The sequence below is a fragment of the Lissotriton vulgaris genome, chromosome 2_1 (genome assembly GCF_964263255.1).
Source record: "Lissotriton vulgaris chromosome 2_1, aLisVul1.2, whole genome shotgun sequence".
NCBI classification, from domain to species: domain Eukaryota; kingdom Metazoa; phylum Chordata; class Amphibia; order Caudata; family Salamandridae; genus Lissotriton; species Lissotriton vulgaris.
The window spans coordinates 1,856,927,611-1,856,951,523 of NC_141687.1; the positions used below are offsets into that span (position 1 = coordinate 1,856,927,611).

The 23,913-nt window shown below is 43.6% G+C and overlaps 1 protein-coding gene across 2 annotated transcripts in view; it reads right to left on the minus strand.

Annotated features, from left to right (window-relative positions):
• The window catches only part of MTFMT (mitochondrial methionyl-tRNA formyltransferase), an 87,437-nt gene extending 75,687 nt beyond the window's left edge, over positions 1–11,750 (minus strand). The window contains exons 1-2 of one of the 2 annotated variants that reach the window (XM_086958036.1): positions 11,263–11,750; positions 1,458–1,670 (exon numbers count right to left, since the gene is read on the minus strand). In XM_086958036.1, coding sequence (XP_086814162.1) covers positions 1,458–1,670; positions 11,263–11,528 — 479 coding nt within the window. In that variant the 5' untranslated portion in view covers positions 11,529–11,750. The remainder of the gene's footprint in view (positions 1–1,457; positions 1,671–11,262) is intronic. The other variant, XM_086958035.1, reaches the window with a different exon arrangement.
• Positions 11,751–23,913: the final 12,163 nt, after the last annotated feature.

The following is a 23,913-nucleotide window of genomic DNA, read 5'->3' on the forward strand; positions in this document are numbered from 1 at the left end:
ATTGGGATGCATTGCGGCCTGAGGCGACATCGGACCTACATTAACTGCACTTCCTTTTCCCTTGCACTCGTGTGATGGTAACAACTATGAATACATATTGGATCTAATTATGATGTCGGTGGGTACGGCCCACCGACATCTCACACAGCGGTCCACCTGCTGGCTTATGATCCGATCAACGGTTCAGGGAGCCCGTCGGAAGCCATCCATAATCCACAATGATGACGGAGCTGGCCTCGGCTCCACCATCAGGATTATGATGGTACTTTCCGACAGCAGTTCAATGTCAGCCCTTCTGACATGGAACTGCTGTTGAAAAGTGTCTTTGGGGGCCCCTAGCAGCGACCCCATACCTCCGCTCTAGGGGCCTGGGTGCCAGGCAACGCATGGTGCCAGCCACACGGTGCAGGGATGTTTCAATGCATCCATTTGTCTATAGGAGCTTGTGCTGCAGGCCTTTTCCCCCCGCCGCACAATCTTCCATTGACAAATGGAGGCTTGCGACCGTCCTATGGGCGGTTGCATTGTAATAGTGCGGTCGGAATAACCAACCTGGTCTTTTACGCAACGGTGTAGTCTCTAAGGGTCATGAACTCTTTTCTTTAGGATGCTTTGGTAAAAGTAATAAAGACACTCCCCTCTGTCATAGAAACAAAGCACAAAAGTGTTCCTGTCTAAGACACAAACATCTGCCTACAACTAGGTTACACATATATAACTTGTTTAAATGTACCTAATCATAACTAAATTAAACACATATTTTGCACTTTCTCCCTATTCATTCTATAAAACACAGTGGTACTACACAAATAACCTCTCAATCTAAGTGCAAGTCTGTCACCCTTGTAACCTGCCATATCATCTCTTTTTCCAAGTGCATTCATGTTCATAAAATTATCCAAAATAGTGTCATCAAATACTTGAACCCTCATATTCCCAGTACACATGGCCCAACATTTCCCGCAGCATGCCTTACCTTTTAGTCCATATTCTCAGGGCTCTCTGAATCACAAGAAAAGGAACATAACGCATGTGATAAGTACCCCCGACATACATTATAAAAATACTGCAAATTACCAAAGATATTCCGTGGCTCAACAAGCAGCTTTAATTTCTTGTAAACATTCAATTGCTCTTAATTTTAATGTAAATCTGTATTAAAGCTTTGTGTTTTAGTTTGTGTGGATAAAATAGCAGATTCCTGTTCTAGGTATTGATCCTCAGCAGTGCAATAGGTCAGGTTTTACCATAAATAATGACTTGATTTTCATGGTAGATGTTATTACAGTGGCCAGAAATCATGACTAGAAGGTAATTAAAAGATTAGAGATGGGATATTGTACAGGGACATCAGGCATCCATGTATTATATTAATCTTTAAAACTAGAAACAGAATAATGTGATTGTACAGTAGATCGAGGAATTATCGGGGTGCAGCAACTTCAGATGAGACTTACTATGGGAATTTTAGAATAAGATCTTCAGGCAGGAGGCGGCCAAATGAAGTCACTACGCCAACATCAAACTGATCACAAGGTCCTACATCAGGCCATTCGTAGTTCGGAAGGCAATATTTCACAGCATAGTTTTTGACAGGTAGCCCTTTTGGCAACAGAGATGGCAGCGTAACAACTTCTAATTTTTCAATCAGCGGATCTTTATACTCACTTCTATTAAAAGACAAAGCAAAGAAGAAAGGTTCGGAAATTATAATCGTTACATCATATATAATAAATTAACAAATACTAACAGTGCCGTCTTGCAACCGTTCCAATAGTTTAAGGCTAAACAGTTATTGACACGTCTACCCCCCCCCCCCCCCCACCCCTACACACACACATATGGTTTTAGAGGCCTTGAGTATGACCTGGGTGTGAAAGTTAGTTCATTCTGAATAATCAATAATGTTCAGTGGCTGGATAGGGGAGTAGAGGCATGTGGAAATGACCATGGCGTTCATAGGAGTGATTATGCACAAACAATTCAAGGTATTACTGTTAAGAGCACCCGCCAACTCACTAAAACCCCATCTGAAAGCAATCTTTGAGACCCAGGGCAATCCCTGGCACTAGTACCTGCACAAAGCCATTATGTCCCTCCAAATAGATCAATCAACATTAAAGAACGGGGAACTTTCTTACAAAGCCTGGAAAAAAGGCTACAAACGGGCAGGTAAAAACAACATTGAGAGTTCAGGATTCAATTTCAATGAAAAACTCTACTATCCTTCTTCCACTGAATAAGTACTACTTGGAGGGGGAACCTCAACCATACTTTCTGGAAACAATGAACGAAAGGGCCTGCACAACGATTCAATGTATGAGGCTATTAGGTCTACACCAGTTACATAATTTAATCCTGCTTGGGCCCATCAGTGTGGGGGCAGACCCTGTAGACTACGCAATTACAAACACAAATCATGGTTGCACCTCCTGTGCTGCTGCCCCAAGTTAGCAAACACAAGGAGATAATGGAGTGAGTGCTGAATTTTTTCAGACACTCACCCCAAGTCACAGATCTGGGTTGAATCCATCATTGTTCTTTAGCTCACTTCGCCACACCAGTTCAGATCAAGTTAGATCAATCCATGAGGAGATTTCTTAAGCCAATACTTCTAGCAAGGCACATGCACCTGCCAAGAAGCATCAGCGCTCTTCTTTTCTCCAGCCAGTCTGTGTGTCTTAGTTAGATGTTGAAAGTTTATAGCTGAACTCATAGCCTTGTTGCGGTCAACGCACAAGCTACCAGGATGGTACAAAAATTGATAACGGAGTAGAATGTCATCATGTCTGCAAGGGTGAGGTCTATCAAGTTCAGGGTGCCTCAGGGAGTGCTGTAGGAAAAGATAGAAATCCTTGTTGCTAGTGTACCAAAAGATACAAATCACTTTGCAATAACTTCCATGAAACGCAAATAACTTCCCAACACAAACCAAGTTTATTCTCCACAGATGTGTGTTAATCAGGTGTTCATGACACCAACATATGATCAGCAACCACTCACCCACATACATATATATATATATATATATATATATATATATATATATATGTATATGTACACACACACATCTCCCCAATTTGAATATACACATTCCCATTAGCATACAATAGAGCAGTTACAGCGGCAGACCAGGAGTTAAATAAAATAGACACAAGTGCAACATACCCATGTCGTGCTCGCGTACCTATCGTTAAAGAGACAGCATCAAATAAAATAGACACAAGCGTAACACACTATGTCACACTTGTGCATCGTAACACATGTAAAAAGTGCCATTGGCCATTAATGAATATAACTAACCACCACTAGCGGAGTATGAGGAGTACAACCAATTCCTCCAATATCCCACAGTTAACATTCCCTCAAAAGCTCCCCTGATCACGCCACACCTATCACTAAATATATTCAACAAAGAATCCCGCTAATGCACCATGAAAGTTTGAGGAGTTAAGATATGTTTGAATATGATCTACTTTAGGTTACGCGCTAAAAGCACTTTACTCAACAAAGATTATGCACCAAGTCAGAGGTTGGGTTAAATCTTGCCTCAAGGGTATTTGCACAAAGCATCACCGCCCATTGCCCCCTCAAACTAGAAAACAACCTGCACAAACATGAAAGAAATCTTTTGTGCTCTCTCTGGAGTTACAGTCTGGTATGAGGTAGGACGAGAGATGGGAGAAGTAGGTACCTCCTTAATGTAGGGAACTTGAGCATATATAAGGCAAAGGGTAGCAGGCACTTTATTAGCGGGACGCAGCTGAGACTGTAGTGTGAACACACATAAATTGGAGCCTGTTTGTGTGTTAATATATGTAAACTTTATTCTACGACTCCCCTGTGCAGGTTGACATTCTTGCTCAGCTGAAACTCCACTTCTCCCTTGAAACACATTGCCAGTGTTCTGCATTCTACATTCCTTTACAGAGCACTGGCTCCACTCACATTAATACACGAGCTAGTCTTGTACGGTTTACAACATAACATATGTCCTCACTTAAAATAACTTTTACAAAGGAAGAAATATCGCCAACTCATAAATATAAATACTAATTATCAAACAACTGTACAAAATGCTATACCTACAAACTGAAGATAAAATATACAGATGCGTAACCTGAACACCCAAATTCTTTGTACTTCTTTTGAAAATGTATTTCTTGTTTCTTTCTGGCCCCGTCTTGATCCTCCATGTCAGCCGAACGTTCATTTTTTCTTACATGACTCTCGAGTTTATTTGCTCACAATCGCCCTTGCATCTTTTCCTTCCTAAGCATTGTCTTCACACAGATCACTTACTTTTACCAACCTGCTCATATTCTGTCTTGATCCATCCTGCAATTCTACATAGCTCCTCCATACTCTCTTGCCCACCTTGGGTTCCAAAAACACTGATCTTCCTTTTCTTATGCATCCTGGCAATTTAAATCTGACCTTTTGACCACACATCACATCAAGCTCCTTAGCTCTGGTCGCTCATCAAAATACCTTTTTATACAATATTTGCTTTTCACTAACCTTCTTCTGCAATACCTTCTCATCAACCCCAATACCTCTTGCCTTGTAACCAAAAGCAACAGTGAGTTTCAGTTTCCTCTTTCTCAGTAGTTCAAACAGAAATAAACCTTTGGTACAGTGTATAATAGTTCTGTGTTCCCATAATATTTTGCTAACATGATTGATAACATTTCTCCAATTCGCCACTGCCAATTGAATGCTTTCCTTCACAATCCTATTGACCCATTCAACAACGCAATTGGCCCTGGGATTGTATACTGCTGTTTTACAATGACGAATGTTCCTGTGACATAAATAAGTTTCCACATCCTGGGAACAGAATTGTGGACAACTGTCCGATGTCATTTCTTCTGGATAACCTTCTCTAATGAATAATTTCTCCATGAATTGTATTACATTTTTACTTGTCACTTCACTCATTAATTCAATCTCAAACCACTTCGAATAATAGTCTACCATGACTACCACGGGTTACGATGTCCCATAATGTTAAAAGAAAAGGACCCATTATATCAATGGCAACCTTCAACCAGGGACCAGCAAGATAAGTAAGAGATTGAAGCGGTTGAGTATTAGCTTTCACAATGTTGTCACTCTTTCCACATGGAGTACATTCTTTAACTACTTCCTCCACATCGTTATCCATCCCTGGCCACCAGAACAATTCTCTCAACCTGCTCTTTGTCTTGTTCCTTCTCAAATGACCCTGGTGGCCACCATTTACAATTCTTTTTCTCAATGCCATTGGAGCAATGAGTTTGCCACCTCTCCGGACACCCCATTCATTCACATTCAATTCATCTTTAACTTTTGCATACCTCTTCATGTCTATAACATCAGACCAGCCTTCCTTAACATAGATAGCCAGTATTGCCAATTCTGCATCTTCCTTAACCGCATCCAACCATTGAAATGGAAACAAGATATAGTCCAACCATTACATAAAAAGCCTTCAAATGATAAAATGCCACTAGATAACTTATATCCTATCTCCTTACTCCCGACTCTTGCCAAAATAGCAGAGAAAGTGGTACACTACCAACTCACTGATTCGATCACTACTAATGATCTTTACCATTCCACCCAGTTAGGCTTTAGGACATCCTACTCGGCAGAATCTGCTATTTTACTAGCCGCTGAAACTTTTAGGAAATACGCTGATGCCGGTCAAATGGCTGCACTGATACTTTTGGACTTTAGTGCGGCCTTTGACACAGTCTCCCATAGTCTCCTTTCCCAAAGACTCAGCCATTGCGGGGTTGCAGAGACTGCGCTCCGCTGGCTATGTTCCCATCTCCATTACCGCAGCTTTCCGGTGTCTCAGAAGCCTTTCCTATCGGAAAATATGCCTTTGGCGCAAGTGTTAGAAACGGAATCTCTGGCTGGCCAAGGCTCGCGCCAAAGTCAGTCAGAGACCACCATTCCCAAGTAAGGGCAAGGGAGTTACACACCAAGATAACCCCTGCTCACCCTCTAGGTAACGTGACGCGAGCAGCAGGGCTAAGCTCGGAGGCAATGTGTAAAGCGTTTGCGCGCGCACCCAGCAACAACACCCAAGGCCCACCACAAAGGAAACTCCACACAAGGTTATATAACAAAATAGCCTTTGGTATTATAGCAAAACACATTAGATAAAAATACACACTTTACAATGTGCCAACAGGCACGGGCAGAATTTACAGGGGATTATGTACAGGACAGGGCCACATGGACCACTGTCAGGGGTATGCACTTTTAGAATTAGAATACTTGTTGTAATTAGCACTTTGTAGGAATAATAATACTTGTAGGTATAACACTTAGCACATAGAACATATAATGACGGTAGCACCAAAATAGTACATGTAGCACACAACCAGTAATTACTGGTAAAGGGTAAGTACCACCTACGCAACCCTAACCACTTTAGGAAAATCACGCAGGGAACCAGGACCTTACTAGCAGGAACTAATCACCTAAGCATATAACACATAGCAAAGGGAAAGAAGCAAAACACCTGATGCATAAAAACACTCAGAGGTGCAGGTAGAACAATTGCGCAGAAATCACATTGGCAAGTAAATCACGAATTGCGCAAGTAAATCATGAATTGCGCAAGGTGCACATAGGCACAACACTAGAACTGTCCCTCAGGCCACCTGGCCTCTTAAGGGCTCAAATGCCCTTGGTCCAAAATGTCAGGGCAGGCTGCGCAGGCTGCCAAGAACAAACCTAAACATGGCAACTGCCCACTAAGTGCTGGGCAGCTGAAGACACTGATGGGGCCAACGTTGGAGCCTCGTGGGCTCAAGAACAACAATGGGGCCAAACACAGCGTGGGAGCCTCGGGGCTCTAACCAACTAACTGTCCCTCAAGAGCCTCTTGGGCTCTAAACAAAGCAATGCCCCTGAGCCTCCGGGGCTCTACACAATGTGGGCTGCCAGGCGTTGGAGTCCCCCCTCTGGGGACTCGGGAGAAATATGCCCGGGATAGGTGGAGTCCCTCTCGGGGGACTCAAGTTTGCCAAGATGCCCCTGAGCCATATCTGGGCTTTAAAACTAAGCAATGCCCCCTCGAGCCCTTCGGGGTTAGTCAACACATGGGGCCGCTTGAGCCTCTCAGGGCTCATTCACAAACGTGCCCCAAACGCTGGAGTCCCACTCGGGGGACTCCGAGGCAGGAAATGCCCTGGGAGCCTCGGGGCTCCTAAATTACAAATGCCCCACTCGTCGGAGTGAGCACACTGGGTGGGGGGGGGAGGGAAATCGGGCACCAGCAATGTGCCCCAACGCCCCCCTCTGCTACCAACATCACAAATGCCCCACTCACCGGCTCTGGTATGCCGCCGGTCTTCTTCGGGTGTTGCCTCTGGCCTCCTGTGCCGCGTGGTGGAGCCCCACCCTTCACAGGGGCTCCTCGTCAGCGCTGCGGTCTCGGCGGCGTCTCCCTTCAGTGCGGGGCTCTCCCAACCTCACGGGAGCCCCGCACTATCTCCGGCTGCACTTCTCCTTCTCTCCCCGGGGGCGGGACTTCCGACCGCCTGGCCCCAGAACTTCCGGGTCATCGCGGGCAGCGCGGCGGCCCGCCCAGGCACTGTAGGCGGGGGCTAAATTCACTGAGGGGTAGGCCCCCTCGAGTGAAATATTAAACGGGGTCCAGGGCGCGGCAATCTTTTGGGGCAATGCCGGGTGGGCACCGGCTCCAAGTACATAAAGTGCTCCCCAGCGCTACCGACAATCACAGCGCTCCCAGGCGCTTTAAAGAAGAAATAAAGCGCTCCCAGCGCTTAGCAGTGAAAGTAAAGCGCTCCCAGCGCTAAAGGCAAAATTAAAGAGCTATCAGGCGCTAGGGGTGAAAGCAAAGCGCTCCCAGCGATAGGGACAAGGTAGAGCGCTCCCAAGCGCAATAGGGAACAAAAAGTCCAGCAACAAAGTCCCTCTTGACATGAAGCAAGGTGGGGGGGCAAGGCTGGGCCCAGCTCACTGGTCCCTCCAGGCAGAAAGGTGGTCCTAGTGGCGATTCCTCCTGGCGCCCAGCAGCAGCAGCCCCCCTCTGTAGGATCAGGAAAGAGAACAACTTGTAAGGGGACACAGCCCCTTCTTATACTGTAAAATCCTTTGTCTGTGCTCAGGGTGAGGGGAAAAACCAGTCGCAGCTGGTTTGTGAGCACTCTTGATGTGCTCAGCCCCTCACTCTATTCACTGGCAGGGCTAGGGTCATTAGACGCACCACAGGGGGCGGAGCCAGCATTGTGTGGGGAAAGCCCAGCACTATTCAGGACCCAGGTGCACTCCTCCCCAGCCATCAGCATGCTAATCTCCACACTCACCACCGGGCAGACCCATCCAGACTCCTGGAGCCAGGCTCACCAGCCAGCTCCAGCCAATCACACGCCAGCACCCTTACTGCACACACACACCAATGTCTAGAAGTGGCACTTCCACACTAGACACATACACGCCGCATACATCATTGCGCAGCATTCAATCTCACGAGTTCGCACATACCAAACTCAAGCCTGCACACCTCACTCATCAGGAATTAACATGGACACATACATTCCCCTTGCATTCCTATGGGACGGTAGGCCAGCCTCACTACACGCACGCATTTTACTCTGGGACACAGGGAAAAAGTGCGTAGAGACCAAAAATCACTAACACAGATCACAGACAAAGGGGCACATGCATCAACCTATTTAGGAAGTGCAAACGGTGCGAATCGGTAAATTCGGCCGTTTGCACTTCCTAAATACGTTTTTGGGATGCATCGTGCATTTTTTTGAAAATCGCTATTTTTAGCGATTTCCAAAAATGCGATTGCTGTTAAGGAATCGCAATTTTGCGATTCCTTAAAAGCAATGCATCATTGTTTTGAAATTTGTGAATTTCAAAATAGGGGGTGCAAATTACCACGAGGTTGAACCTCGTGGTAATTTGCGAAAATGTTTAAATATGCACAAAAATGCATTTTTTAAAGTGTAATGTTACAGACACACATGTCCTTAGGACATGTGTGTGTGTGAAACATGCACTTAAAAATACATTACAGGGGTGCAGGGGGAGGTCCTTTGGACTCCCCGCTGCACCCATGTAATGCATGAACAAATCGCGTTTCTAAAAAAGAAAATCGCAATTTGAAAATGCCTTCCCATTGATTCCTATGGGCCTTTTGGCCCATAGGAATCAATGGGAATTGCGAAATCGCAATTTAGTATTGCCATAATGTTTGCGAATCTGTAAAAATTGCGATTTTTACTGATTCTCAAATATTATGGGAAAAAAATCATGCATCCCATTTTGCAATTCCTAATTTGTGATTCCCTAAAAATCGCAAATTAGGAATTGCAAAATCAAACAATGATGCGTGTGGCCCTAAAAGCAAAAAGATTAGGGGTGAACTTGCCAGAAGGGCCAAGTCCAACAGCAAGGTATCCCTCAGGGCTCTATTTTAAGCCCAACTTTGTTCAACCTGTATATTGGCCCATTTGCAGATATTGTGGAACAGCACAAGGTGCCTATTGTGTCATATGCAGATGAAACCCAGCTTATAGTCACTCTATCTAAAAATCCTGAAGCTGCAGCCTCCTGCTTCTCCTTATGCTTAGAAGAACGAGCCACTTGGATGGCTAATCACTGCCTTAAATTGAATGGCAATAAGATGTAGATACTGATTGTAGGGAAATCACCCTCTATATGGTCATCGGCATGGTGGCCCACATCCCTGGGCCAGATCCCCACACCCAGAAAAAACACAAAAATTCTTGGAATTTGGTTCGACTCGGATCTTTCCTCTGACCACCAAATCAAAATAGTTGCAGGCAAGTGCTTCGCCATTCTTAAAATGCTATGGAAACTGATTGACCTTCTACCTCTATCAGCTAAAAAGACCATTGTGCATGCACTGGTCACATCGCAACTGGACTATGGTAATGTCCGATATCTCGGTGCCAACAAAGGGAGTCTGTGGAGACTCCAGCGCATTCAGAAAGCAGCAGCTCGCCTGCTATTAGGTCCTCCTAGAAGATCGCCAGCCACGAAAGCACTCAATACCTTACACTGGCTACCAGTCGAAAAAAGAGTCACTTTTAAAGCAATGTGTTACTGCCACAAAATCTGGTGGAACAGCAGACCCAGCTACCTGCGTTCTCTAATCACGCCTTACCTCCCCTCTCACACCCTCGGGTCATGCGGAAATTTGCAGACAAAGGTTCCCAGAATCTGGAAAGCTAGAATGGGGGCTCGTTCTTTCAGCTATTTGGCTTCTAAAGTTTGGAACTACCTACCGACCCCGCTGAAAGCATGCTCGGCCAAACAAGCTTTTTGCAAACAACTAAAAACTTGACTATTTAGGTCTCTGTTTTAGGTCTTATTGTTGCATCTTGCCCTTCTGCTCTATCCCAGATGGTCTGAATCTAGCGCGGGGACACACCGTTAGTGTAACCAGGCGCTCTTTAAATGACATTTCATTCATTCATTTTATTGTGATCAATTCTTCATCAAAACATTCTAAATCTACACCTCAACCAAATACTTGCAATTCGTCCCCAGAAAAATTGTGTGCCTGTGCCACAACTTTATTCCTAGATAGAGCATCAGCTATATCATTTTTTTGATCCCAAAATAAATTGCATCACAAAATTAAATTCTTCCAGATTGGCCAACCACCTTGCAATTCTAGGAGCCCAAACCCTTTGTTGAAAAAACATTTATCACCGGCTGATGGTTCGTTTTGATCGCAAAAGCTATGCCCCATGAATAAGTTCTAAAGTGTCTGGCAGCCCAAAGAACAGATAATGCTTCTCTTTCGATCACTATGTAGCGTTGTTATGTTTCACATAATGTGCAAAGAAGCATAAGCTATTACAATTGCCAGTGTTCCGTATTCCACAATCCTTTAGAGAACACTTGCCCCACTTACATATACATGAACTACTCTTGCAATGATTAAAAACATAACGGAGAGCATTTGGAAGTAATACAGCCTTATAAATGTATTTGTTCTTTTTTCTTACCAATCGTTTTTATGTGTACATTCTGTGCCTGTTTGTTTTTTTATTTTAATATACGCTCATATGCATTGTGTTATGTTTTTTATTGACTAATAACAAACTATACTTATACCGTCAATAGGGCGGAGCGTGAGCAAAATTTACACCGAATACCCACAACAGGAAAGAACATGCATGGGATCCAGAGTAAAAAGCAGGACTCAGAGTGGGTGACTGAAGGTATTAACCACTCCTCTCCATCTGCTGTTACCTGGTCTCGTGTAGACTTCTAAGTATCTCCATAGCGAACAGGTCAGTACCAAAGAAGAGCACTCGCCAAGGAGGGCACAGCCGCGGGGCTCCCATGCCACTCATGTACCGAGGAAGGATCCTCCTTAGCCCGCATATGTGCTGGGAAGAGCCCGCAGACGTGGACATAAAGCCACGAAGAAGACCCTCCCACCATCCTCCTGTTGCGCTCGGTAGCACGGTCGCAACCCACGGCACGCGCCACAGCCCCCGTCTTCTGGTGCCCATTGTACGGGGTCATAGAGCAAAGCCTAAGAAGTCGCGGCTGGGCGCCGCCATCTTGCTTTTACTCTACGTAATCGTCCAGTGTTTTATAATGCCTGCTAACCCAAATGAATAAAGTGTGTGCCTTGCTTCTTCGGTCTACTCGTTTTGTGCTCAAAGTGGCTATGTCCCTCTCAGTACTCCCTCCTCACGGAAAGCTCGAAGCCTTGCTGAATCTCGCATCCCAGTGCCTTTGGCTCGGCAGTCTCTCAGCACGAAAAGGCAGAAGCAGTTGCGAATCGAGCTGCTCTGAAGTAATATCGCTGCCCCGCGATCACCCACCCCTCCTGTCAGCGTGAAACACGGAAGTGATTCGTTAGCATAACGATTACTGTATGGTATGGAAAAGTGCACGAGTGACCCAACGGCTTCTCCTCATAGTTGTATGTGAAGAAAAATGTCTTCGAAGATTAATACTTTAATGTTTTCAAATTTGGTTCAGCGAGAGCCGAACCAAGTGTCTGCCTTGAAATGATGAGCCATGAAAAGGTTTGGCATGTAAATCAAGTAACAATCATAATATTCCATATGATTTGATAAAGTGTCATCACAAGTTTAAAAAAAATGCATTTCTTTAAAATGCAGAAGCATCTTAGCTTAACACATTAGCTTATATGGCAGGACCGAGGCTTCAAATTATGCATTCTTCTTGCTGTATTGGAACTTCAATATAGAAAACAGTAGAACTTCAATACAGAAACATAAAGAACTATATAATACTTCTTAAACAGGACACTACTTTTCCCAAGATGTGAATCATTCACCCATCTTAGTCCAGCATAACACATAAACACTCGGTAAACTATCTTTTTACCTCTGAGTAGCCATGAGAAGTACAACCTTTCGCTTTTCTCAAATTATTTGTCAAAATTGCTGATCTGTTATTTTGTATTCTTATCTACTCATGTATCTGATTTCCACAGATTAATGTAATGTAATTTGCGTTGTCCCCATTCTCGGATGTAAAGTAGGACTGGGTGACTTTTAAAATATATTGGAATCGAATAGTACTATTTGCATCGCATGCAATTACAAGGCTGTCGTTACAACGACCGTGTTGTTACATTGCAGTACATTACAACGCAAGTCGTTACATCGACTTGCTCTAAGGGGCGCTCAGGATTTAGGAATAGTATTATTCAATTCAATTCAATTCAATATTGCTTTATTTCGATTTTGGTTGCAAATCATAAAAGCATACAAAAATAAACACATATATGCATAAATAGATACAATCAAATAACCATGTATAGTACAATTTTAAAATACAATATTTACAGATTAAAATATGAAACGATTGGCAACCAACAAAATGAATTCATTTAAAAATTTGGCGTTGCTTATTACAGTATAAGATTTCAGATTTAAGTGTTATGCAGTGTACAATCTAAGCTCATGCGATGACGGACAAGACATTTAAGAAAGCTAGCCACTAAAAATACCAGCTGCTCACCCTGTAGCAATTGTAAAAAAAGCAAGGCTGGACGATGTTGTCTAAAGCCAGTGCTCCTTAAAAGAGGTATAAGCCATTTTTTCCTGAGTTCACAATAAAATTTACAGAAAAGAATGGTGTGGAGAGTAGATTGGGAAGAAACACCATCACAAGGACAGGGCAACAGCACTTTTGCCCAGTTGTTTCTAGTAGGAGATGCAACCAATCTATAAAAAGAATTCATCCTGAACCTTACAAGGAGATAACGCTCATAACTCGTGGTGTTATAGGTGAGATACGGCTGTATAGTGGGTACCGCTTGTATAAGCAAAGTGTGAATAACGAAAGGTTTGGTGATCTCACTCATCAGTCTCAGATCCTCTAGATGAGCCAAGCATTTCTTTTTTAAAACCTTTCTCGGTACCTCGCGAATTAGGGAGGGGTTTAAATAATATTGATCCCACCCCAAATCATGAAAAAACCTCGCTATATACCGCAGCCACCTAGAGTTATTAGCGTTATCCATTTTTAGACAGTCAGAGAGAATGGATTGGGTAAAGGTTGCCTTGTCTGAGGTCCAAATCCTGTGCCACAATAACAGAGGTTCAGTTTTTGCTAGGTCCGTCGCATATGCGAGACCCAACTCAGTGTGACAAGCAAAAGTACCCGTGCTACCAGGCACTGCGAGAAGGAACCTCAAAAAAGAGTTTTCTACCCTCTGAATACTGACAATGGCCACAAAGCCCCAAAGACCAGCCCCATACAAGGCCACAGATAGACATTTGGCTTTATATATCGTGATAAATTCTGGGGGAGCTCTCTTTCCCAACTTTCTGGTGAAATTAGTCAGGGCTGCTGTGGTTCTTAAAAAAAGCAGTTTGCGTGTTTCCACAGCTGCTGTCCATGAGATTTTGTGGTCTATTGTTATACCCAGGTAAGAGTATTTATCAGTTATCGCTATTTTTTCCTTATTGAGGTAGATCCCCCTCATTTTGTTTTTACGACCTGAACCTGCCCTCATAACAAAGGTTTTACTGATGTTTATTTTCAGGTCCAGACCTGCCATAAACGTGGAGTATCTGTCCAGGTTCTTTTGGAGTTCAAGGGGGGTACGGGCTAGTATGACTGTGTCGTCAGCATAAAGGAGTGCAGGAATTGGGCGATTGTTCACCATTGGAAGTCCAGGCACCCCTTCTGCATCTCTCTTTCCAGCCCGTTTGTATATAATATAAAGAGGAAGGGTGCCAGGACACACCCCTGCCTCACCCCTCTTTCTACTGGAAACTCCGCCGTCAGCTCCCCCCATCCCATAGCGAACTTTTGCTGTGGCGTTTGAGTAAAGTTCTCTCAGAAATGTTACTTCATTCATTGGTGCCCCCATGTCGATCAATAAAGACCAAAGTTTGGAGTGGGAGACACAATCGAATGCGGACGATAAGTCCACATAGACCATGGTCTCCTCCTTTAATGGAAACGTACTTATCGATCAGGAGTGAAAGATTTAAGGCCTGCTCAATGGTCCCTAAGCCTTGACGGAACCCCTATTGTAGGTCTGAAATGATTCTGCCATCATCTGCCCAATCTTGTAGTAGTTCTAATATGATTCGACCAGCCACTTTACCAAGGGAGTCTAAAAGAGAGATTGGGCGATAGCAAGAAACCGACCCTCTGTCCCCTTTTTTAAAAATGGGAACTAACACGGACCTCGACCAAGATTCCAAAAGACCGACGTTGCAAGTTGCATTCAGAACTCTAGTTAGAAGGGGGGTCCAAAGGTCCATTTGGGCTTTGAACAAGTCGTTAGGAACGCCATCGGGACCCGGTGCCTTCCCATTTTTACTAACTTTCAGAGCGTGCAATTTGCTTTGGTGTAAACTGTAGGTCAATAGGATAAGAGCTAACTGGGTCATTGAATTTTGGGTCCTGTGGATTTTGAGAATCCGAACTAAGAGAAAAGATCTTAGAGAAGTGTAGAACCCAATCTCTCTCCTCTATTGCTACCTCTAACTTTGGGAGCTTATTATTGTCAGTTAAAAACGGGGACTTGACCACTTGCCAGAAGGCAGCCGAATTCTTGTGAGTGCAGCTTTCGTGCAGTTGGTCCCATAATTGTTTTTTTAATTCCTTTTTCCTAATTTTAAGTACAGAGTTGTATTTCTTCCTTAAATCTTTTACCTCTTGTGGGATCCTAACTGGTTTCCTCAAGGCAGTTTTTAAATTAGAATAAGCAACTGTACAAGCGTGGTTAAACCAGCCCTTTTTCTGTGCAGATTTATGTTTTACTTCGACCCACAAAGCCTCATTAATCGCTTTTATAATTGTCTCAAAGTTGGCAATGATTTCTTGATCTGTTGCATCCAAGGTAAGACATTGTATGAGGTGAGGGAAGGCCCTTACTACCACTTGCTTTGTTATTTCTGTAGGGTCTACTTTCCCCCATTTCAATGCGTAACCATTTAATCTGTTTAGAGCCAGATTGTTTTGTGCTAAAATGGAACTAAGGCCACTCCTTGCATTCTGGGACAATGGCTTTGAGACACTAATTGGGGTATGGTCACTTAATGCAGTTTTGTGTGAGGTGAACACTGCTTTTACAGACATTTCTCCATTTGAGACCAAGATATAGTCTATGACTGTTTGGTGTACCCTCCCATGAAATGTTGGAGTAAGTAACAAATCTGCCTTGTTGAGATTGTTTGCTACAACTAAGTCTAGTTCAAACATTGTTTCATTAAGGAGGTTACCTAGGGTGGAATGCCTGAAGTGTGTGATTGGGTTACTAGCTTCATCTAGGATGCCACAAATGTCATTTCTTCCAGAAATATATGGTCCCAGATTGAAACCCCCCCCCCCAGATAATTACCTCCTCCTTGACTGCCTTTCTCTTGTGAGCTAATAGTATAGAGCGAATCAGGGATCCCACGTTCAATGCTTCAACATCTGACAAGTTGTTGTAGAAATAAACTTCAAGGAAGATATCCTTATTGTTGAGGCATAACCTTAGAATCTGAAAATTTGGATCTAATTTAATGGGCACAACTTCGATTGTGTTGAGGAGGTTTGCAACATAAATTGTTAAACCTCCTTTCGCTCTGCCTGAAATAGATGGTAGGGCAGGTGAGAAGTAGGTCTTAAAACCCTCCATATGTATCGCATCACATGCCCAGGTCTCCTGTTATGCTATAATGTCAAATTTGGGAATAAAGTCCACCCATTTGTCATTAGTCACTTTGGCCCACTGCCCTGCCACATTCCAAAATAGAACTGTGACACAATGTTTTTTCTCAGCCCCTTTCTATCCCCCATTATCTGATGTCAGTCTATTAGTAGTTTTAGGGTTTGAGTCCTGTTCAGAGGTGAGAACTACGCAAGATTGGTTCTGACCCGCGGACATAGTCGCGGGATCAATCACTATATCCTGCGAACAGATTTGCTTTGGGAATTGGGCAAGTGAGATGCCATTAGAGGGTGGTTCTATAGTCATAGACGACACCTCTTGTGAGCTGTCAAGAACATTGTTAGGTAAGATCCCAAAATCGAGTCAGTCAACTCCCTCCATGCCTGAAAAAACGGCATAACGGTTATAAAAGGGAATAGGATGACTAAATTGCTGATGGGAAAAGAACCCAGAACAACCTTCCAGATTTAGGGATGGAGACCTGAACCAATCATTCTGGTTTCGAAATGGGGGCCCTGTATAATTACTCTGGGGATGAAACAGGGGCCTGACGTTACTTACAGGGGCCATTGAACCTCTAGGATAGAAGTATGTCAAATCACGTGCAGTAATTACATTACTGCCATTTTGGGGAAGCCAATAACTATGTGTCCAACGGCTCTTTCATCTCTAAAATTTATTATTATGACATCTCCCTTTATGTCTTTTGTTCTTTGTCCCAACCAGGGAAGACGCCTGACGTACAGAATTTTGCCGTTTATATTTGGTGAGAGTGGGAGATTCTGTCTTAGCCAAAATATGACTTTGTTTCTCAGTTGGTATTCAACTTCTGTACTACCCTCCTCTAAAGGTGGCACACCAATGAGAACCACCACATATGGAACTGCTTCCGGCGGCAATTCCACTATGAGCCTTTTAGGTGTAATTTCCCTCACAACATTTTCTTGATCGTTCACTTTTGGGACACTTCGAGGAAGGTTAGATTTTCCACACACTTGGGCCTCCTTCCCTTTTCTTTTTATGTTTGGCTCTATTGTTTTAAGGGGGATTAATTTTGTCAGTTTTGTTTTAGGTGGATTCACAGTTTTTGTTTCTTTTTGAATTGTGGTATTTGGAGCTGGGACAGAAGTTGGGTGGGCTGGTGTGAGCTTTTGTAGGTCCTTGGTGGCCCCTTTGATTTCCCCAATGGCTTGTTCCAACTTTCCCAATTGTTGGGCTATTCTTTTCAGCCTCTCTGCTAGTGGCAATATGAGTGATCTAATTAAGTGTTCCATATTGCCCACTAGATCAGTAGTGGATGAGTCTTTTATTGGAACATGTGGTGGTGTAACTGCTACAGGTAAGTAAGTAAATTTTATTGTATATAGTTAATTAAAACCTTTACAATATGGTTACATTAAAACACATGTTTTAAGAATAAAAGATTTGACTTTAGAAGATCGTTAAAAAAATACAAAAAGAATAACTTTCTAAAATGTCTATTTATTTGATATATTTGTGAGAGGGGATTCAGAGTCTGTTCATAACACTTCAGGCATCCGTGTTCGAGCATTCAGTAATCTTTTTTCTCAGTCTTCACTACTAGCAGCAATGCCTTTTGACAGAATCTGGCGGCCCTACAAGCTGTCTGCAGATGGTAACTATTCAGTGCTAGCATGACAGCTGGGCGGCATGATCTAATCTGAAAAAGACGAAATACATGCACTAGATAATAACGTCTCAAAATTTTCAAAGATGGGCAGATGCACAATATGTGCAACATTGATTCTTCCATTTGCCCACATAGTCTGCAGACAGGGTTCGGCCATGTTTGCTTCCATGGAGGTGTATGGTCTTTTAAAATGGTGGTGCCCAGCCGTAATTGTAATAGTGTTTTTTGGGCGGCATTGGATATGTGATTAACTAAATACGGTTGAGGTTCCATTTTCACGTACGTGGCCAGGACCGTCCAACTGTGTTTTTTCTGTGCTGTTGCGGCTTTGTCTGTTAGCCAAGATCTTTGCTTTGCTGCTCCGTTGGTTACTTTTTTAAAAGCTGCAACGGTTTGATTTGTATTCCATGCCTCCTCAACTTAAGACTTGCAAGGGCGTTCTCCCATACTGGTTTCCAAGCGTTTTTCGACTTGGTCTGGTTGTTCATCTCAATCCAACAGAGGCCCATTAGCGTGTCCTCTTGGGCTGCTCTTAGTTTCCAACATGTTTTTAGAATGGCTGCTTGTCTGACTTGATGCTGGTTTGATAGACCAAATTCCAGGCGAATCAATGATTGAGATACAAACCTCGGAATCTTAAAGATATATTTAAACAGCTCTGATTGCTGTGTGTTCAGAAAATTTGCATCTTTATCCCTATACAATTCCGAACCATAAGTGAGCGAGGGTAAAAACTTGACGGCTATCACCTTCAACAGGTGCGAGTTGGATGGACAGTTCAATTTCGTTTTTAATATGTTTAGGGCAAAACGAAGTTTATTTGCCTGTGCCTTTCTATACAGTAGGTGATCTTTCAGAGTCCACCTGGCATCGACAACTACTCCCAGATATTTGTACGAGCAGGTCTGCTCTATTTTGTTGCCTGCGATGTGCCATTTGAAAGATTTCCTCCCTGGGCGAGAAGCAAAACAGACGATCTTCGTCTTTTTATAATTAATTTGCAGGCCCTGCGCACTGATGTATTCATGGAGCTTCATGATGGAACGTTGTAAGCCCAACGGGGTCTGACTGCACAGTACAATGCCGTCCGCATACTGAATGCTCCTGATTTTGTGATGGGCTAGCTTTGGCGGATCGCTTTCTGTCTCAGGGCTCGACAAATCCGAAAAATGTTACTAGTCCTGCTGGTCTAGTACCATGGAAAATCCCCTCGACCTGACTGCAACCCACTTGACCTCCGTCTCTGAAAACGGAGCAAAAGTGACAAGTTAACAAGATTTAAAGGCATCTTTATTGCTCATTCCCTTAATGAGCAATAAAAATGCCTTTAAATCATGTTATCTTGTCACTTTTGCTCTGTTTTCAAAGACAGAGGACAAAAGTTAGTTTGACTTCCTACTCGCCAGAAAGGGCGAGTAGGACCTAAAAATAGCTCGTCCTCATCCATTCTCCCTCGCAAATGCGAGCGGGCGAGTGGATTTGTCGAGCCCTGTGTCTCCACAATGTGCTTGTCCAGGTCCGCTGTGAAGATGTTGAAAAGAGTTGGGGCCAATGCACAGCCCTGCTTGAGGCCCACATGGGTGTAGATTTTTTGTGTAGTCCGATCGCCATTGCCTAATTTTATTTGAACCCAGGTGGATGAATACAAATTCATGATGGCCCGCAGCAACTTTGATGGTATTCCCCAAGTGTCCATTTTTTCCATAGAGCCTCCCTCAGGACTGTGTCGAACGCAGCTTTCAGGTCGACAAAACACGTGTACAACTTAGTTGACTTATCCCTGGCTTTGTCCACCAGAAGATTTAACGCCAGCAGGTTAAATGAGGTGTTGGTTCCGGGCCTAAAGCCAGTCTGCGTGATCGGCAAGATCTTATTCGCACAAACCCAGTCTTCCAAGGCCATCAAAAGATTTGAGGCGTATATTTTGGCCTCGACATCTATGAGTGCTATGAGGCGGTAATTGGCTGGATCAGATCTTGTGCCTGCCTTAAAGATTGGATGAAAAATACTGCCTCTCCATGACTGGGGAATGCTTCCAGTCTGGAATGCATTGTTAAATAGTGGGGAAAGATGTTCTACCCAGAATTGTTGGTCTTGTTTGAACAGACCATTCGGTAAACCGTTTGTACCTGGGGCTCCCTTAGATCTCAAGTTTTTTAATACCTTTTCTACATGGGATGGCGTTATCCAGTTTTCATCCGAAAGCTGGTCTGCTTCGTGATTGTTTTCTAATTGCAGGGTCTGAAACGCTGGGCTCCCCACTGGATAGTTGATGATTTGAGTATGCTCTAAGTGCTGTATCCAGTCATCCTCCAGAATATTAGCGCTGAAGACCTGTGCAGCCCCGTTTGCAACTTTATTGATTTCAGCCCAAAATTTCCCGTTGTTATTTGATTGACTGGATGCTAATAGTGATTGCCAGATGTTAGTTTGGTATTTTGATTTTTCTAACCACACTTCTTTTTTATAATTTTGCCTTAAACTATATATTTGAGTGGTTATATCATCACCCTTTGACCTGGCTGTTGCTTGCAGCTTTCTGATTTCTTGATAAAGGGTCCTTTTCTTGCGCACTATATTGCCCAAAGACGCTTGAGGGGTATTACTTGATTCTTTATGTTACTGTGGTTGCCGAATCTCTCAGTTAGTGATGACGTCAGTCTTTCCCAGTTTTCCCGATGTGCGGATGGATCTTCTCCGGTCACTTCAATAACAATATTTTTCACGAATAACATTATGTCTTTGATGTTATTGCCGTTCCATACCAGTCTCTTAAGGTTGTAGAGGCATGGGGGTTCTGTCAGGTCTTTGGTCGGTCTGGCCCTATTATATTGGATGTTGATTTCAAATGATTGGTGGTGTAACTGCTACAGGTGTTAGGGATGGATTATTTAAAAAGCTTTTGGTGTTCCCCAAATTAGTGTGGGTGGTCTTGTTTTTCTGTGGACCACTTCCCCTCTTTCTCCTTTTTTTCGGGTGCGGACCTTGGACTTGAGTGATTTTATGTTTCTTTTTTGCTTTTTGAATGGACTTTGCTTTAGGTGGAGGAGTATCTGACAAAACTTCGACCTCTGGAATCGGGTTAAGAGAAGATGTTGAGACGTTTATAGTCGGGTCGCCTCTTTCAGCTAGTGTAGGGGATCTATCCTGGAAAAGTAGTGGGATACTGTCACTGAGAGATACTTCACTACCCTCCTTTTCGCAAATAAGACTTGGGACAGGCGAAATAGCTAGCTGCAACGTGCCCAGAGACGAATGCTTATTCTTAATAAGTTCCACTGAGCGGCGTCTCTCGGCCTGTCGCTCTGCAAGCACAGTTTCCCTGTCAGTTTCTGTGGCAACCCTGAAAATATAGTTATCGAGTGTACCTCGATTGGTTCCTCCAGGCAATTGTGACTTTTCCTTCTGAAGGTACGGCATTATAACAATCACTAGTGGCTGTGGGGGCCTAGTTGAAACACGCTACAACTCTAACAGTGATCTCAGACCAATCTCTAATAAAGCATTTTAATGCAAGGGACCAATTACAGTTTTTTAGGTGGGTCTGTTTACTCAGTGATTGTAGTAGAAGTCCTTGTGCTGTGATGAACATCAATGTGCTAATGACGGTTATATGTCACGCCTGGAGCTGTGGGCGTGGTGGTGGTCCTGGCCAGGTGGGCTTGGCCAAAAGGAGACTTGGGACTTGCAGTCCCCCACAGATAGGCAAAAAGAAGTTCCAGTGAAAGAAAGCGCCACTCGCGATCAGGGCGCTATACGGCTGCTATTTCGCCCAGTCAGTCCTCACAGGGAAACGAGCAGGAACGCCGGTAGACGAAGGGTTCTCCTCGAGTTTACTCTCCTCTCACGGTCACACCACAATCAGCTCGGCGCAGCGGCAAGTATAATTCACTATTCCAACTCCAGTTTGCGCAACAGTAGGGAAGGTGTTGGAATAGTAATTTATACTGTCCTTATGTTAGCACGCCCCCTAGAGCAAGTCGATGTAAAGACTTGCGTTGTAATGTACTGCGATGTAACAATGCAGACGTTGTAACAACCGCGTTGTAATCGCATGTGTTATAACGCATGCAATGTAATGGTGGTTTCCCATTGGCATCATTCATGTAATTTTGGGTATTTTGCATTGTGCTTGCTGCGAGAAATTCACAAAATTATGCCACTGTGCATAGTTATGTGGCATTTGTTGAAAAAAATGACGGCAGAATGCGCCATTCACAGTTAATAAAAAAAAAACGTGAACGACATAACATGAGGGGCCGTTGATCACTGTGCTTTGTTTAAATGCAGCCTCATGCCAAAAATTGATGCAAGGATGCAGTTTGCACAAAAATGATGGTTTTGCAATTCTCATAATTACACATAATGTCACCGAAATGTTGTTTAAATCCGCGAAAGTAAATTATGTGAATTTCTCACGCTTCAAATGTGAAGCTTTGCATTCTTTTGTTGAAATAGAGAGTTCACCACTTGTCCTGGCAAATTTTAGTAAATGTGGCTTGTGTCCAGGTTTCCAGAGAGGGCCAGCTAAAAACAGTGGGAGGCACTTTTTGTGTGTTCGAAAACAGGACTATCAATCAGCTCTTATCAGAAAGAAATTCAATTAGCAGGTAAGATACTGGCTTAATAATTAGATTTTTTTTTCCTTAGTACCTCCTGGTCTGTGTTTCTTCGTTAGTCTGCGCTGTCATTCTGTGCCCTTCGGCTGCTGTAAAATTATAGTCCTTCCATATGTTCGGTTTTTGGTTTTCAGAATCTGGTCACCCTACTCTGGCATTATTTTTGTTTTTTTTAGAAGAACTATACAAACCCCGGTGAATTATAAAACATGAATTTCCATGATGTAAAGAGTATTTTCTGTTTGAGCATCGGGGGCACTTTTGCTTGTTCCCTGCATACCACTGCCCTGCCTTGCTAAGCAGGGAGGGCCTTCCGATGATGGAAGCTTGGTGGTTCTGTGGCAGTGGTGCTATCGGTCCAGGAGTTTCTACTGATGACGCAAGCTGAGACTGTGCACCTGGAAACTGAGCGGTTCACGCCAGTTTACAGAAGATGTGCCATTAGTGATGCACTTTAGAAAAGACCCTAAGTGAGTGAGGCCCGTGTGTTCAGTCTTTCACACCTGAGTTGCTTACACGCACAGATGCTTATTGACATGTTACATGTCACCGTTCCAAGTGATGGGGCAGAAGCCTGGTCGCTGGCGCATATGCAGAATGAGAGACCACCAACGAAGCTCTTACAACTGGAAGCCCACAATATACTGACAGAGACAGGTGCTCTCAGGAACAGGGAGCACAATTTAAACTGGGGTTTGAAACATGACATTTCTCATCGGAATGTTACCTGCAGCTACCTGCTGAAAAAGAGAGATACAAAGGAAACAATGGTGAAATGTTGATTAATGATTAATAACATACAGGGACGAGGCAGCACTGGTCAGTATGGTCCGACACATGCGTCATCTCGGTGCAGGCTGGTGATGTGTGACACATCACCAGCCTGCACCGAGATGACGCTGAAAATGGTAGAATTGATTCGCGTGCAATAAAGGCAAATCATAACAATAGATCTGCTTTTGATGCAAGTTTTCTTGCAAACTTCAGTGCAGGCGATAACCGCACCTGCGGCATACAGATACCAGGGCTTTAAGTGGGATGAAAAAACTGGGGGGTCTCTCAAAGGAAGGTGGCCAATGTAATTAGGGGCGTGGCTTAACACATAAGCTTAAAAGTCTGTGGTTAGCATAGTGTGCCCCCCGACTTGTATTTTGCTGTTTCTGTCATTACATCTAGATATATGATACAAGTAACAAAATACCTACAACAAGTCAGGACTATCGTCTTTGTCAATGGTTGTTAGTTGTAGAAGACAAATAAGCAGCAACTAAGCTTGCATAGAAAGTGAAAAAGCTTCCACTTAGAGCCCTGGTGACACCACAACAATGTTGCTATACTTGACCTTCAAAAAGATAAGTGGCAATATGCGTTGTTCAATAGGGCTCCCTCACTCGTACCAGAACTCGGAGTCGTGTGTTTAAAAAAGCGGACACGAGAGATGTAAAAAGCAAGGATTTCCCTTCCCTTTA